The following is an 18,275-nucleotide window of genomic DNA, read 5'->3' as shown; positions in this document are numbered from 1 at the left end:
TTTTAACCGAGTGACCAAAAATGTGATTACTATCAGATTTTTACAAACTACCGACATTTATTTATTTATTTTTTTTAAACTATTTTCAAATATGATAAAGTGTTCGGATATGGTGATGGGCGATGGCATGTAAAAAGTTCGTTACTTTGCGTATTTAAAATAAATACTAAATGACAATGTTGTGTTCTAACTTGCAAAAATGTAACAATAGGTCACTGAGGAAGTATAACAAGTAAATAAAATAACACGTTAACAATTATGAAAACGGAAATTGCGTCGTTTCTTTGCTTTCATTATTATGGGAGGGGTGAAAGTTTATAAACGTTGTAACAGTGGCTTAAAGAAACACGGTCCAAGTTTTTTTTTTGATGGAGGGATTTTATATGTACCTGTTTCGAGGACTAACACAAACCGATTTGAAAATTCGAGAAAAGAAAACATTAAACCCACGTTGTTTTGACGAATTACCGCTATTTTGAAAGTTATTTTTCAAAATGAAAAAAAAATGAAAAAGAAAATAACACCTGACTCGTTTTTTCCAATGCTCAGTTTGATAAAGACCTTAAATCCGGTATTCCCCGTGCTATTTTCGAGTTTCACCTCGCCACCTCGAGTTTTGAATTGCCATTTCCCTGGCAATGATTCGCTTTTGACTTTTCAATTGAACCTTTATTTCAAATGAAACCAGAAAATCGCATTCATTTCAAAGAAAGAAGCATGGATCAAGTGGAATAGACTTAAATTATATATACAAAGAATAAACATAAACAATTAAGGACGTAATGGTTCAAAAGAGAGATAAAAAAAAACATTAAAGAAATTCCTTATACGTGAAGCGAACATCCAATTTAACAGACACAAAAACAATGTCTGTTTAAGAGCAATCGTCAACTCCGACTGGAAGCAGTAGTGGTGACACCATGCTTCCTGACAAGGATAGACGATAGCAACAATGGGCTAGAAAAGTATAGAGAAAAGTTGAATACATTGGATCCATTTGGATAACATAATGCAACAAGAAAAGCAATCAAATAAGCCAAACAACTTGGTCATTAACAAAAGTGAACACATAATTCAAATGATCCCATTTTTGTTTGAAGAGCGAGAGGTTGTGCGATTGTGGAAGTCTACGAGGATTTTTCCACACCAGCAGAGGATCAGGAAACGGATGTCGGGAGTATAGAAAATATATGGTGGCTTTGAAACTGATGATTAAGTAGTTTGCGAGATGAACCAGCTCCTTTGCCCGTCCTCCGATTTAGTCGGAATTATGAGGCGTCGGACCTATGAGGGGTCGGACTTATGAGCGGACCCCAAGAAAAGTTGGTGGTCAAAACGTAGATTCCGGTAATTTTGAAGGAAATACTTCTATTTTAATTACCACAGATGTCGGTTTCAACATTGTCAAAAATATTTATGAGCGTCATAGTAAATCCTCTGCTGCATGTCAGGCGCGGTTCTAGAGCCAATATTTTGGGGGCTAGCAAGGTGGATCCAGAATTTTCTTCAGGGAGGCGTGCTGAAATGTAGACAGGGTTTTTTCTCCGGACACTTAAGCCTCTGAAAATCAATACGTGTGTGTGAGTCTGGGTGAGTTTGTGTTACATACCCTATGTGGACTTGTGAACAAAAGAGGTCCACATAATGCAGGTTGTGTTAACCTTATGTGGACTAAGCCGTGTCCACATAAGGTTTTGCCCTTTCTGGAAAATAGGTTTAGAGGCATTTTTGGGTTAGGTTTATCTGTAGCAGAATGAAGAGAAATACTATAGGGAATCATAGAAAAAAAATTGGGTTAAAAGAGTTTTCACAGTTTAAGTAAAGTTATTTTTTGTACCGAGTTTTCTTAACTACACGAAAACAAAGCAATGTCCACACTAGGTATGTAATGTAAGTCTGTGTGTGTGGGTGGGTGTGTGTGTGTGTGTGGGGGGGGGGGGGGGGGGCTCGTGCCATATTTTCAATGGGGAGTGCTGATAAAATCCTACAATCAGGCACGCTATATTAACCGAAAGTGTACAAATGCACCCTTCTCATTTAGGGGGAGAACGTTCCCATGTACGTCAAATTCTTACATTTTGCTAGTGCATTTTTTTATGGAATATTGGGGGGGGGGGGGGGCTAGACAAAAGCCCCCCCCCCGAACCGCCACTGCTGCATGTTTAAATAGGCATAAGTCCCAGGGTCTATGGGCCGGATCATGGACTAAGAGAACCGATAACCCCTTAAATTTTCAAGTGGAATAGCGAAGGCCTCGTCTTCCTTGGAGTTCAAGTTCATTTTAGGAAACTCCCAAAATTACCGACAGTTAAAGGGAATATACATCATTTGCTTTTGCTGTAATTTTCAGAAATGGATGGAATTGGGGGGTTGGAAATATATAGCAAATATAGTTACACTGACTTTTTAGAGGTTTTGGGTTCAAAAATGCTATAAAAACCAAGAAAAACAATCATTTTCCTGTAGTCTGGTTCCCTGACTCCATATAAGAAGAAACAGAGCAGTTTACCTACATTGGGGAATTGTAAGGTCAGGGAACCAGTCTAGCTGGCTTGTACCCGTTCATAGGTGTGTAATCGATTGCAAACAAGTGCGATGGTCAACTGGGGCCAGTATTTGAAAAAAAGCCAGTTTTTTCCAACGCTGATCGGCCGATCAGCGTTGGAAATTGATACAAAAATAGCACTTTTCTTGAAAATGACAGTATACCAGGTGCCATGATTTTACAGGATGCTTTACATTGTCATTCACTAACAGTCCAGCAAGGTATTTCAAAATGATTTGGTAATTTTATTTTTTGATGTTTGCAAATGTTGTATTTTCCCTTTAAACTGGAAAACCTGTCGTGACAAACTACAAAAGACCTTTGGCCGTTGGGTCTATCCAAATGTTTATCCTTAAGAGGTAAAACCCTAATTGCTAACCAATTGGCCACGTCAAAACTTCTGCATAGAGTGCAGCTCTCTCTTCCCACGGGAATGCTCGTTAAATTCGCATGGTCCGGTGGACGCCGCTGGCTGTGAGAAAACATTCTGTATAAATCACCAGACAAAGGTGACCTTGGTTTAACATGTTTTCAAGCACGTATGCTAACTTACCGGTTTACCATGATTCAAAATTTTCTAAACAAGTCGCCCCATCCTGTATTTTTATTCATGAAGTATTTCCTTCAAAATTACCGGGATCTACGTTTTGACCACCAACTTTTCTTGGGGTCCGCTCACAAGTCCGACGCCCCATAAGTCCGACAAAATCGCATCCCCTAACCAAATAAAGGCCCATAAGTCCGACGCCTCATAAGTCCGACGCCTCATAGCTCCGTCGCCTCATAGCTCCGACACCTCGTAGGTCCGACAAATTAAACGCCTCGTTTTTCCGACGTCGGACTTATGAGGCGTCGGACCTATAAGGCGGTATAAATAAATTGTATGCCTCATAGGTCCGACGCCTCATAAGTCCGAACTGTCCGACTTATGAGGCGTCGGACCTATGAGGCGTCGGACTTATGATACGGCCCCTTTTTCTTTATTAGACCAGAAATTAAATTCCTGACCCATCTCCCGGTTTTCTACAGTGATGCTGTACGTGCATGCGAGGATTCTTTTGAGAGCCCAAATTGCTGTTTCTACATTTTATCTTAAATCTACCACTTAATAGTATATTTAATGAAAATCATCTTGAGAACGACCAGCTTCTTTCGCCTCGCCTTCTGTCGTGTGCAATCAGGACGGTGGGCGATCTCGTGGATTTCACTACAAGAAAGTGGAAGAGCGCTTTCCATCGAACATCCATCGCATCCCCATCCGACTTGTTCAAAAGGAACTCACAAAGATACACAAGTGGCTGTCTTGCATCTTCCCTCATCTGCTAGGAGGAAAACCCCAGAAGAATATTCTGGGGAAAACCCACGGAATCAGGTAGGGACTGAAAACCAATCCACATATTGGCCAGGGCAGGAATCGAACCCAGGTCACAGCGATGGAAGGCGAGGAAAGTACCGCTACGCCAACCTGACTTTACATGATGCAAGACTTCTGAATCTATAATTATTGCTTGAAGCCAACTCTGAAATAAACACGCTTCTGCCTTCGAAGCAAACTCTTGGCGGTCAAGCTTTATTATCTTGACCTTCGTCGGTGATGGGGAATTCTTCTTCTTCCAGAAGGTCCACATCGAGCCGGTTGTGGCGCTCTTTGTAAATGAAAAGCAACGGTAGGCAGACTGCAACCGAAGCGAATGCCACCCAGTTCATCCATTGCGACCCTGCCGTCAAAAAAACCGGGGAGAATGTTGGCGAGATTTCGAAACGATAAACCCATTTAAAACATTATATTACCCCAGGTGGACGTTACGTACGTAGGCCCATTAAATAGCAGAGATACTACGTTCTGGTAACCCTGCAATTCGGCAGCAAAGGGCGCAATCTCAAATGTTACGTCTACGTTTTTTTATGAGAAACTTGGGTTTTTTTTATGAGAAAAGCGCCCTCAATAGATGATGCATGGATCGGAAAGTCCCCCCCCCCCCAATTACGTGACACTCACCCACGCCTGGGATCATTTTGATGGATATGTAGACCAGTCCAGAGCTCTGGTTGAGTAAGACGATGACCATTGTGGTGATGCCCTCAGCTACGGGATACATTCCTTCCACCGCCATCTCGTAGAAAATAGGTACCGTAGCGTTGACCAGAAACCCGTACAGAATGCAGGCCGCGTACAGAGACTCTACACGGGCGAGAAAAGGCGGGGGCAAACACGAAAAAGAAATTTAAACATGCCGTAGGCCTATTTAGTGGGGCAGATAGGGGAATTATTTGGGGGATTGTGCCTTTGATGATACAAGCATGGAATTTGGCACACAGTCAGAGCATAGTATGTCATGAGAAAGATATTTGGCTATAGGGCCATCGCAGATTTGTCCTCTGAAAAAACTTCAGGTAGAATAACAAGCAATTTTCAAAATTTTCTAAATGACTGCCATTGCTTTTTATATTCTACCTACATTTTATTTAAAGGACAAATCTGCGATGGCCTATAATAGCCAAATATCTGTCTCGTGATATATAGGCCTACCATGGCCTACTCAAATTTCCAAAGCTGTTGAAAAGCCGTATTCTCGGCCGAATTCATCTTGCCAGTGTATGCAGTGTATATGGTCGCCTCTATATGTTATTTGTTCGACTTCGTCGATTGGCCCTTATACACAATTCAGACAATTTCTTTTTATCATTACTAGGACTATTAAGAACGCTTTTTTTCCTCGCTTGACCCTTTTGGGGTTTTTTTTTTGGGGGGGGGATGTCACATGTCAATATCAATTTCGTGAATTTTGTCTACCGATATTAAAGGTGATCCATCGATGGCTGAGGCAGATAATCCACAGACAAGCCAGCGAAGCGCCACCACACAGGAACATCAGCAGACGTCTCATCTTACCGCCAAGGTAATCCACGCATCTGATACGGTGGCCAAAAAAAAATGCTGTATTATTCTTACACAAAAAAAGTAACTGGAAATATACTGATTTCAACTTTGATCTAGGATGTAAAAATAATTATGTAAGGCATACGTTTTGAACACCAATATTCCTGTAATATATATTACTGTTATTTTTCTTTAATTTAAAAGACTTATTCAAGGAGGATATAACTGTGTAGTGATCCTAAGTATTTACAAAAGTTGATACATCAAGGCCTGTGTTCGTCGACCTACAATCCCGGCCAAAATGGTTGGGACACTTCCTGAGCCTGCCACGGTCACCCACTCCCTCACTCCCCCGGTCAATGTTGTTCTCTCCAGCTTATGGAGCACACACCGCGCAATGAGAGACAACATTGAACGGGGGCCGGGGGTTGGAGGCCCAGTGAGATTTGGCCAGGATTGTAGCACGGACCGCTGTGGTTTAAGACCACCTGGCTGTATAGAACGACATCGAAGCGCAGGAAAAAGTACAGATTTGTTAGTGCCAATTAACGTAATTAACGGACGCCATGAATGATACCCATGCATATGGCTATCTTCCTGTTCGTGTACGTGAAACCACCATAGATGACCATACCCTGCGAAGAGAAGGCCGCCTATTGTCCCTGCAATATTAGAAGTGACGCCTATCCATCCGGTAGTTAGCTGGTAAAATAATTAGAAACGAGAAAAAAAAACATCAATAGAAAATTGGTTTGGGGGTAATGGAAAATCCTTCGTGTTTTGGCCACGACTAGAAAATAAAACCGAACTTAGCCCTTCTGCAAAATAGCTTGACTGGACAAATGAATTTTTCCAATACCTAAATAGGCCTTATCCCCCCAAACAAATCCTTCGACTTTTGCCTTCGTACGTGGGACGGGAAAAACCGAGCGCAGGCCTCATGGCACGACTGGGCAAATTGATATATAAAAACGATTTTTCAAAAAATAATCCTTTGATTTAGGCCCTACCAAGATGTTGTTTCGAAGCCAATGCAAACTATTAATGCGAGGGAATTAAAAGTAGGCCTGCAAACTAAGGACATAAAACGCGGCCTGTCGGAAAAATCGGTAATCCCTGCCAACACACAAACAATGAAATTTATGCTATGTACCATATACTTATTCACCTGTTTAACGCCCAGGGTTTCTTCGAATATCGGATCGAGCATGGTGCTCCAGGCTCCGTAAATTCCCATGCTGAAACCGTAGGCGAAGCCGAGGATCCAGAATTGACGTTTTCTGATTAAAAGAGAAAAGGGTGATTGTAGTTGTGTGTAGAACCTGGGGAGTGCAAGGGGATTTTGCCTATAATTACCCAGCCAACCTTTTTGAAAGTCGAAAAAAGAAATTGCCTCATTCCACTTTCATAAACGTCCCGTCGCCATGTTTTTGAACTATTATGTTTTTCGGTTGCATAGTCTAGCGACATAATTTTATTCCAAATTTAATGTCAAGTTTTCCAGTTCCATACCGAAGTACATGCAAGGCAAAACCCAATAACCTAATTTTTTTTTTTTAAACACAGACGACAAAAAAAATCCATGAAAAAGTCCATGAAAAAAGTCCTTTCGACGTTTTCACCAAACAAACCTTCATGGATGTTAGGGGTCGTTTGGGTCTAGGATGACCTGCCTCAATTTGTTTTTAAATCCGCCGACCGTGTCCGGCTTTGTCACGAATCCGCAAATATTCCTTTGTGAAAGGAGAAACCCCATCGGCGCTTTGACAAAGAAATGCTGAATTATAGCTTTGCAATAGGCCATTCCGACCATATATCAGAATGCACTTGCGACGAATGGCCATGAACCAAAGGGTCACGGTGAACCCCGTGCTTTTGCATACATCTTTTCAGTGCAGGCTATATCTGTTCTGGACAAAAACCATTCAGCCAAAACCTTTCAACGTGTCAGCACGAGGTGTATAGCTAGCGTACAAAATTCAACTTTACATAACCCCAGTCGCTTGGGGCATTCTCACCCTTCCCCTCTTTAGCACCACACAGACATAACTGTGGGGTAAACTCGCTGTCATAACCAAACACTGAGACTATTATATCACTGAGTGCAGCCACTTCCACACCACTTGATCGCACTTGCCCCAATTTTCGAAAGTGACCGAATTAGAAAAAAAAATTTAAAAAAATGTGTGGCTCGCTTCATTTCACAAAAAAAAAAATAACATAGGTATAAACTACATATGTTATCTATATATATAAGAGAGAAGTTTACTCGCCCCCGAGACGATGTTTGCGTGAAGCCGCGGTCTCGGATCCTTTCAGGAGCAAACATTTCTCCGAGGCCGAGTAAAACTTGCTCTTATATAGATGGTTGTACCAACTTCAATAAAAGTTACCGACTTTTTCCTCGCAGACGGTCTCGCAAATTGTTAGAAGTTCAAGTTTACGTTTGTTTGAAGAGTCCAATACTGAAACTTAATTATGACCTTCCTCCATGATTCAGACCGTTTGTAATTTTATGGTAACACTCAACATTTTCATTTCAAATGACACCTTCACATTTTGTTGCACTATGATTTAAACCAGCCTTCGCCTGTGTACTACAGTAACCTTTTCACTACGTTTTCCAAATTCGACTGCCTCACAAAAAGCCAATTTAACAGACCAACGGCAACATTTACAGACAGTTGCCACGGTACATAATTATCATGTGCGTAAATCGACGGGGGACAGGGGGAACCCCCCCCCACCCCCATCCCCCCCCCCCCCCCCCACACACACACACACATTTTGAGGCGGGGGGGGGGGCATTTTTTGGTGTCCCCCCCCCACACACACACACTTTTTCTTCCCCGAATAAAAATGTTGTAGCCTACAATAATGATTCTATTGCTCAGAATACATGTAGCTGATTCAATTACTCCAAACTCTAAACTTTAAAAGATGATCTTTGGTTTTAGTGGTCAGACATTGCCTCAGATCACACCACAGAAATTGCTTTTCTATAACTGCATGTCTCCCCAACTATATCCCCCATTTACATTTAATTCCCCACATTTTCATCCCCAACACTACGCCCTACCCGATCTATGATCGGGTAAATCAGCTTGTTGACTATAACTGTGAATATTTCACTCGATTCCCAAGTTATGTCCTTTTTAATAAAAACAAAACAAATTCACAAAATTCAGCTGTCCACCACTGATCATTTACCGTCGGACTCCAACGAACAGATGAATACCCATTAAATACAATGAAAACATGGTCGTCTTCTCAACTCCATGAAGGAACGAAAACTTGCAAAGGAAAACGGACAAGATTCCCCATCAATATTGCAGGAAAAAAAAAGAGTTGACTTGTACCTCGTATTCAAAACACAAAATCTGACAGTAAAAAAACAATGTTTCAGTCTTGACTCAACTGATTAAAATCTCATTTTGTATTTGAATGCCGGTGTGTAATCTGAGTGTATTTCTCACTCAGCTCAATAGCTTCCAGTGGCGTTCCATTGGACAGCTGTAAAAAAATATGTTTCATTGGTGAATCCAATTTGATTGCTTTGAAAATTTACTGTATTCCACCGAAAATAACTGGACACGTCTGATTCACATTTACATAATGATTTTCACTTAATCGTGTTCTCAGGCTTAGTCTTTTTGGGATTAGAGAATAACGTGACGAAATGTTTACATCAAAACAAAGCAAAAATGTGTGTATCGTTGGTGCATCAAACTTGATTGCCTTGTTTTGTTAGGGGAAAAAATCATTAAATTAAATCCAGGTCACTTTCTTTTTGACGCACCTTGTATTTCCAAAAAGAGCGAGAATACACTAAAAAAAAAGTCGAGTGTATTAATTTACTCTATTCCACCGAAAATAAGGACAAGACGATTTACAGTTAGATATAATGATTTCCACTCTAAATCGTCTCCTCGGGCTAGTTTCACTCTTTTGGAATTAGAGAATAATGTGACGTAATGTTTACACTCTGATTATGAAACACTAAAAAAAAATATTTAAAAAATAGTGCGGTCCAAAGAGGTTTCATTATCAAGTAAATGACTATAGACTACAGGGTGTGCCAAAAAAGTGCAACATTCAGAAACAAAATAATTAAAGTGTTTATTGTTTGGGGTTTTTTTCAATGAAATTATATATTACATTAAGCCTGACTATTTCTCAATCCACTCCTTTTTACCCCATTCCATTTGGGTCCCTAGATCCAGAAATACGATCAATTATTATAAAAGTGAAAGGGTGTACGTTGTACTTGGGCCACTCTCATCCAGCTGGACATGCTGAATCATGGCTAAGCATTGAATAGGCATTGAAGTTGGTGACATCACAGGTGAGAGTGGCCCAAGTAAAATTTACACCCTTTCACTTCATTGATTGTATTTCTGGATCTAGGGACCCAAATGGAATGGAGTAAAAAGGAGTGGATTGAGAAATAGTCAGGCTTTTATGTAATATATAATTTAATTGAAGAAAAACAAACGTTAAACAGTTTTAATTATTTGTTTCTGAATGCTGCACGTTTTTTGGCACACTCTGGTTTACCTGACAAGAATCAGTGCCCCTTGCTTGAAATCCTTCCGTTGTATTTCCGCTGTGTTGCTGGGCGGAGTAGGCGGTTTGGCAGGAAATGACATGAACACACAAATCAACAGAGCGGCGCAAATTGCCAGTTCTGACAATCGAAGAAGAAAAAAACCAAGGCAACTGTAGCAAAGCTGGTCCCAGAGTGCACAAAATTCCATTCAATCGACTCAGAATGACTATTTACTAGAAGTTTTTTCATACATGTGGCCTACACAACGGGCCCTTAGGCACGAGTTGGCCATTTTTGTCGAGTTCCCTGATTGCATTTCATGAATTGTTAACTGTTGAATGGGATGGCACCAGACTATTTACGCAGCCTTATTTCACTGTCATTTTTGTTTAAATCTGGCTTTAAACATTAGGGAATGTTTAAATACAAATTTTAAATTATTCATTGAAGCAGACTTGAATTAATTAGTAATTTACTTGCTTTCATTTCTCTTCGCAAGTTCCAAAAATGAAAATTTCACCTCACTTTCAATTCAATATGGCCGACTCGTGCATAAGGCCCATGGGCCAGATTTGGGTAATCCTTTGTTCAAACTTATGGGTCAAAGTGATACTTGAGCAAGTCTAATTCACGATTGACAGTGAGTAAAAGGCCGCCCCGAATTACTTGGCTACGGCTACTTGTAACACACTGTCTATGGGAAGTGGCTGCAGCCGCTTCCATAGGCGCGTGTGTAATTTCTAGCCATAGCCAATACCAGCATAACAGCCATGAAAAAGGATATAGAGTGGAAAGCAATGTATAATATCACCAACCTTCATGCAATATATACTGTGTTTTATTTCTTTAATTTAAAGGGAAAATACAACATTTGCAAACATCAAAAAATAAAACTACCAAATCATTTTGAAATACCTTGCTGGACTGTTAGTGAATGACAGTGTTAAGCATCCTGTAAAATCATGGCACCTGGTATACTGTCATTTTCAAGAAAAGTGGTATTTTTGTATCAATTTCCAACGCTGATCGACCGATCAGCGTTGAAAAAACTGGCTTTTTTCAAATATTGGCCCCAGTTGACCATCGCACTTGTTTGCAATCGATTTCACACCTATGAACGGGTACAAGCCAGCTAGACTGGTTCCCTGACCTTACAATTCCCCAATGTATGTAAACTGCTCTGTTTCTTCTTAAATGGAGTCAGGGAACCAGACTACAGGAAAATGATTGTTTTTCTTGGTTTTTATAGCATTTTCGAACCCAAAACCTCAAAAAAGTCAGTGTAACTATATTTGCTATATATTTCCAACCCCCCAATTCCATCCATTTCTGAAAATTACAGCATAAGCAAAAGATGTATATTCCCTTTAAAAGGCTTATAATCAACGAAAATAATAACTTGATGAAAGCCTAACTGTAGTCGATGAACAAGTACTAGCGGGTAAAACTATTTTGTGAAGTGTGTTTTATTTTGTTTTGTAAAGTGGGAAAGGAATTTTATGTTAAATTATTCGATTGTGTCCTTTGTGTGTCTTCTCACCAATATACATCAACTCCATGATTTGAGAGAAATAGGTCTGACGAAGTTTGGGTGGTAGAGTCTCGTTCGTGCTCCCGATGTCGTCTGTGTAGTCCGATGATATGTTACTATATACATGCACAAGATAAAACACGTCTTGGACTTGAATCGCAAATTAGTGTTGAGCGATTCGTGCAATATTCCGAATGTCATCAGGTTCGGCAATGAAAACTGAAAGTTGGGCATGTTATTTCATATAGTAAAACTTGAAATTGTGGATGATTGAAGACGTGCAGCTTGTACATTTAGCATGAGGCGCACACGGCAAAACACGCACTGTGCCATAATACAATTATTCACTAGCACAAACATAATCAGTCAGTGTAATTTTGTCGCGATGTAAAGGAAAATGTGAAGAATGGTTGAAAAATTGACATCAATTGAAATCTTGCCTAGTCTGTAAAACTCACCTCTCATTTTTGGTGTAGATATTGTGCACAACCTGCGGCCCCACTAAATACGACATTCCTATACCAAGGTAAGAACACTGTGAGGCTATAGCTGTGGCTGTGGTCCTCTGGTGAGGCGGGAACCAGACAGAGGAGAGAAGCGGTGGACCAGCCAGGAGTATCGGACTCGACAGACCAACGAAAATCATGCCAATATTCATCGACCTATGTGGGGAATAATAATTGTTTTCTTTTTAATGTTCCGATATTCTGCCATATAGACCGCTAGCACGGAGCGTCCTCAGCGGTGAGCTTTTTTCTGAGTGAAACTGTACTAAACACTTCTCAGATCAGACACAACAACGAAGTCCGGAAATATATGCGACGGGTGCTTATATAGTTACACCATACTTCATCAGTTTGTTTCGCTGTTAATTTCGAAGCTATATCAATACCTACCAAATGACATTGTCGATTCCTACGGGCAAAGCCCTGATGCCCGTGCCAATGAACAGTAGTAAAGCACTTGTCAGTGTGGCCAATCGGAGCCCTTGATTTAAATAAAATAAAATATTAGAAGAGGGGTTTATATTTTGACGTTTAATATGCATTTGGAATTAGTAGCTGTACAAGCCAGCTAGACTGGTTCCCTGACCTTACAATTCCCCAATGTATGTAAACTGCTCTGTTTCTTCTTAAATGTAGTCAGGGAACCAGACTACAGGAAAATGATTGTTTTTCTTGGTTTTTATAGCATTTTCGAACCCAAAACCTCAAAAAAGTTAGTGTAACTTTATTTTATATATTTTTCCAACCCCCCAAATTCCATCCATTTCTGAAAATTACAGCAAAAGCAAATTGATGTATATTCTCTTTGAATCGCGACAACGAAATAAACCTACTTGTGTTCAAGACATATAGTCCAAGACTACTTATAGGCAGCCTGCATTGCAATTGCAGTGAACATGGCAGCGCCCACACGTCTGGAAAGCGCGAGTTGAGAGTTCAAAAAAAAAATTCTGTCAAAAACGACTGAAATTTCTAAAATAAACTTCATGAATAATGGGAGCCATTACACCTTTTTACGCCTACAAAAGTTTTTTTTTTTTAAGCGAGCTGATACTTATTATTAAGGGAATAAATGTGTGCTCCGGAGGTTTTTATCACTCTGTTTAATACCACTTAGAGTCTGGGTGCTGATAATTACCCGAGCCGGAGGCGAGGGTAATTATCAGCACCCAGACTCTAAGTGGTATTAAACAGAGTGATAAATACCGACGGAGTACATATTTATTCCCATTCATAAATACCTTTTCGGTAAAAAAAAATCATATAATTCGTTCAAAACATCCCGATTTTGTTCAACAAATTCACTTTATGCTTTTTGAAACATCCCTCCTGCAAAATAATGGAGTGTTCAGCTGGCGAGTAAGATGAAAACAACCCTTTTATGGAGATTGACGCGCGCGTATCATGTTCTACGCGATGTCGCGCAGAACGCACCTGGCGCGTTGCGTTTTGAATTTAGAACTATAAAATTCTAACTCCCTGGTAGTGTTGCGCATGCCTACGTGAGGATTGTGGACGTTCAACCAATGAAACGATAAGAGGCACTGGATTTTTAGGAGTCCATATTTTATTGTGACACTGGAAAAGTGTTTAAGACCAGCTAGCCATGTCTTTATCATCCGTTTAATACCGGCCACGTGACGGGCTCTCGACCAATAGGAATGGCTAAACTGTCTGAGGTATTTATGAATACCATTTAAAATGTACTAGTTCTACGTGTTTCCAGATGGACTCCTATATACGTACGGGAATGCTAGTGGGCTGTGTTGTTGCAAAGGTACTGTATGCGGACTGCAGCTGCATTCCGCCGTCACTGAACTGGACATTCGTTATGTTTTTTTTATTGAATGGAAAATCAATAATTTAAGATCGACAATTGGGGTGGGTGGTTGGGTCAAAACAATTTGAAAAAAAAATTCGAAATTTAAAAACATCGAAAATTTTGAATGGCCCCTAAGCAGTGACATAGACTCAATGTACCTCCCCTTTGCCCAAATATGCAAAATTAGGACCTTTAACCCCCCCCCCCCCCTTCAGCGAGGCCTGCAACGTGTGCCATACGTCACTGACTGTACCGATTAATTGGATTGTGTCCTCTAATTTGGGGGGAAACGCCCATGCCTAATGAACCGGGTTTTTTTTTAGTCAGGTGTCACAATATTTTAATTAATCTGATGACATAATTTGATGAGTACAGTTGCTGGAAGATAATGAGAACCTTTTACGTCCATCATCCAGGAGAAAAACATTCCGGACGTGATCACGGTGATGAAACCCCAATTGGTTAAGAGCGCCACGTCGCCATCGCTCCAATTAAAAACAACTTTGGCTGCAAAATTAAAAGAAGACAATCCAGGGTCTACATTAATTGTGTACATTAGCCCTCATCAAAAAGGCTTTCAGTGTTCATTTTATCTGTTTAGAAATATGTGGTTATAGTGATTTTAAATGTTACAAATGTGTTCGACAACATGTCGTGCGAGAAACAACATGTCAGTTCATCAAATCGGGCTTTCGGGCTTTCCATGAGGAATCTAGTACGCCAAATGAATCCACGTGTTGATTCGAAAACAAACTTCAATTAGTCAACCCACTTTTGTGATTGGATGTTCTCCAATTAAGGAGTTTGATTTCAAGAAACAAAATAAGAGTAAAGGACAGGCGAAGTACGCTAAAAAAAAAAGGAGGGGGGGACCAGGGCCCAAGCAGAAAAAAATTACTTAAAGGTATAGTCCATCATTTGTAATTGGTGCATTTTGTTCGTTTGAAGCAACAAACGTGCTCAAAATCTAAAGAAGGATGCTGAACAACTAACCTGATGAAGTTTCATCTCAACTTCAGCTGTGTGTTTCGAGAAAAACAGCATTCTACAATCCCGGCCAAAATGGTTGGGACACTTGGAAAAAACCTTAGCCTCCAACGGTCACCAACTCCCCGCTCTCCCGGTCAATGTTGTTCTCTTCAGGGGATGGAGCTCACACCGCGCAATGAGAGACAACATTGAGCGGGGGCTGGGGGTTGGGGGGCCAGCGAGATTTGGCCAGGATTGCAATCCCGGCCAAAATGGTTGGGACACCAGGGGCGGATCCAGGAATTTTCGCAGGGAGGGGGGGGGGTTTCATCGGCCGAAAAATCTGAAAATATACACACGTTTTTTTCTCCGGACACTTGGCCTCCGTAAAATCAAAAACGGGGGGTGGGGGGGGGGTGTTACCAATTGGGGGTTTGACCCCCAAATCCCCCCCTCTGGATCCGCGCCTGGACACTTGGAAATAACCTTAGCCTCCAAGGTCACCAACTCCCCCGCTCCCCCGGTAAATGTTGTTCTCTTCAGGGGATGGAGCCCACACCGCGCAATGAGAGACAACATTGAGCGGGGCTGAGGGGTTGGGGGCCCAGCGAGATTTGGCCAGGATTGTAGTATCTCGATTTCAAATCAAAAGTTGCCGAATCAAATTTTTTAATTGGGCCTGAATTCAGTGTCCGAGACACGTTGTCACTGAGCCGATTGCACCTAAACGCGATGTCGCGCACTGATCTGACGAATAATAGCAGCCGCGCGCGCGTGTGCGTCGTGTCGACGCTTGCGCTAGTTTCGCCGAATGAAAAAAAAACGAAGGCTATACTAACGAAAATTTCCAATGGTGCGTCTTAAGACGCAACGTTGGAAAGGCCTTTTTTCGTTGATTTCTTCAAAATGACAGCTTGCCAGAAAAAATAATTTCACAGGGAGTTTAGTCCCCTTACTATCTTTCAACAAAGTATGCTTTTCAACAGTTACTTTGTGGACAGCTGCAAATGATGGACTGTAACTTTAAAGGCATATTTGTTTATACAATCATTTGCTTTTCATGCATTTTGTTGGTTTCGAATAATAGTTGGTAACAATGCTTTTGCTCAGCAAATATTGTCCGTGTTTAGCAAATTTCTATTCTAAGCAGGCCAGTTTACTACTTACACGTGTCCGAGATTGGTCCCCACGTGTTCCAAGCGGCCGCAGACCATATAGCCAGCATGGAGAACAGCAAGAGTATGTACCATCGCTGAGCGTATGCCACATGGTGGTGGTGTACGGTGCACACGCTACTTTTACCGGATGATAACAACTCTATTGGCCCGGCGGTCTCCGTGGGTGCATGCCTGTTGTACCGGTTTGCCGATGCATAATGATCCGGGCCTTCTGAGGAGTTTCTGCCAAGGATACCGACTTTGTGATCCTCACTAAGTAACCTTGTTGACTCGTCTGCCTGTCTTCTATCCGCTTTCATCGTGTTGCACAAACTTTTGTTCAAACATCAACGACTTTTTCTATAACAGTAAAACGCTTATATAAGGCCTTTCTCACGCATCGAAAATGTTATAGGTTATGCTTATCAAGCAATGTGTGCATGAAATAGTCAAATAAATTTCAATAGTTGGTGATACCCTTTGCCGACGTAATTTAAACAAAAGCCGCTGCTACCGGTATATCAGAATCGAACCATCCAATTATTGACTCCAGTGAGATCTGTATAGTCGAGTAAATTAAGGCGTCTGCACTAGCAAGCAGGGGTCGTCGGTAGAGTCCCACCCGAGCAAACTCGTAAAAGAAATGTTTCTCAAAACTCTCGCTGCAGTGAACTTGCAGTGCCAGTAAAGTTCCGTTCCTGAAGGGGAATCAACATTGAAACTCACATCTTTCCGACGCAAAATTCAACTAGAAACAAAGGAAGGCTACTCAATGTCAAAAGGGCAACTTCAAATAATCATTTACGGATAGGCCTACAAATTGAATATTTGATTGTTGTTACCTCGTTCAACTATAGCATGGAAATGAGGACTGAACGCGATGTGATGCACGTTCCACGTCAAGCAAGTCAACTTTCTATGCTTCAGTTGAAAAGTTGCCTTGATATTTCAAGAAACCTATGCCATAATGTTCTCAGGCCAGCCTCGGTACAATAAATTACAAAGATGACACAACTCACCAGTTTTAAGCACTTGAACAGTCGATTTACAGCATATCACAGCAATCGTGTCCTGAGTCGCTTCGGCGAACTGCCCTTGTGCTGTCAGACACCGATTTATACCAGTCCAATGTGTTCATTTGGGCATAACCGACAACAAAAAGTTTTTTTTTTTTTAATGCGATGGACCATTATCGGTCGCGAGGGGGCGCAGCATCTAGCGGACCAGGCGAGCAGCATTTCACGGTCATGTCAAAGGACGGGTCTTTGCAGCGATCGAAGGCCTTGGCAGCGTCTAGGTATTTAAAACGAATAAAAAGAATGATGAAGTGCATTGTTTTTCCCGATTTTTTTTCTTGTAAGGTGTTAATGAGCACCGACAATATTAAATTCCCCAATGGCAAAGCCACAAGCAGAGGGCGCTATCAAACTATCTAATTGCGGGAGAAAGTATACCGTGCCCAAGCACCATCATGCAATCCCACAATATGGCTAAGCCTCAGAGTTGCTGACTCGAGTCATGTGACTTGGACTCGAGTCGGACTCGAGTCGCTATTTTTGTGACTTGTGACTTGACTTGTAAATACCAGCTTTGACTTGTGACTTGACTTGGACTTGCAAACAATGACTTGTGACTTGACTTGGGATTGCAAAAAATGACTTGTTACCAACCCAAGTTAGACGCTACTCGAGCGACCCAATACACTTTAATTAAGCTATTATACTTTTAATTAGCTTTTTCATTCCAGAAAATAGACCTCAGTGACTGAATCCAGTAAAATGAATAGTTCCCACTAGTTTCAAAAGTTTTCAATAAGACTGTCACAACAAACTACAGTTTTCAATGACCAATTTTCTCTTGCTTAATGTATTGGTTGAATAAACTTTGAAAGGAACCTTTCATGAAAAGAAAGCAGGCCTTTGTCAATTGCATGTAAAATACCGGATAGCCTAACCCATTGGTAGGCGTTTAGTATACATGAAAATTGAACAATAAAGTGTTAGTATACTACATGTAATCGAGTAAAGAAGTCTTTTTTTCACGGTCATCTCAACATTTATTTCTACAATGTAAAGTAAAAGTATACAAAGGGCTAATATCCGACAGATATGTGATAAACTACAAGAATAGTAATTGCAACACATTGAAAAAGGGGAATTAAGGAGGCATGTTCCAAATAACTCGTTAGTTCACGCCAGTTTAATTCTTTTAGCCTATTACAGCTGGACAAAATAATGTGCAACTTGACGTGTTCTTGGACAAAGATACTTGTGACCTCAAGGGCGGATCCAGGGGGGGGGGCCAAAGGGGGCCAT

The 18,275-nt window shown here is 41.0% G+C and overlaps 1 protein-coding gene across 2 annotated transcripts; it reads right to left on the bottom strand.

The window, feature by feature from the left end:
* Positions 1-3,943: 3,943 nt before the first annotated feature.
* On the bottom strand, positions 3,944-17,068 carry LOC119729526 (solute carrier family 49 member 4 homolog). 2 transcript variants are annotated; one of them, XM_038202117.1, is made up of 12 exons: positions 16,980-17,068; positions 15,971-16,320; positions 14,231-14,341; positions 12,403-12,493; positions 11,965-12,168; positions 11,516-11,622; positions 9,984-10,113; positions 6,595-6,706; positions 6,061-6,128; positions 5,340-5,458; positions 4,545-4,727; positions 3,944-4,263 (listed from the first exon to the last, which is right to left on the bottom strand). In XM_038202117.1, the coding sequence occupies exons 2-12, from the start codon at positions 16,278-16,280 to the stop codon at positions 4,109-4,111; spliced, it is 1,590 nt and encodes a 529-aa protein (XP_038058045.1). In that variant the 5' UTR covers positions 16,281-16,320; positions 16,980-17,068; the 3' UTR covers positions 3,944-4,108. The 2 variants fall into 2 exon arrangements, with proteins under 2 accessions (XP_038058045.1, XP_038058046.1); XM_038202118.1 differs by having other exon boundaries at positions 15,971-16,658; positions 16,980-17,055.
* Between the last annotated feature and the right edge of the window lie 1,207 nt (positions 17,069-18,275).

Source organism: Patiria miniata, unplaced genomic scaffold (assembly GCF_015706575.1).
Source record: "Patiria miniata isolate m_02_andy unplaced genomic scaffold, ASM1570657v1 HiC_scaffold_21, whole genome shotgun sequence".
Classification (NCBI taxonomy): Eukaryota; Metazoa; Echinodermata; class Asteroidea; order Valvatida; family Asterinidae; genus Patiria; species Patiria miniata.
Note: the sequence above shows the minus strand (reverse complement) of the source record. Positions and strands in the feature narration are given on the sequence as shown.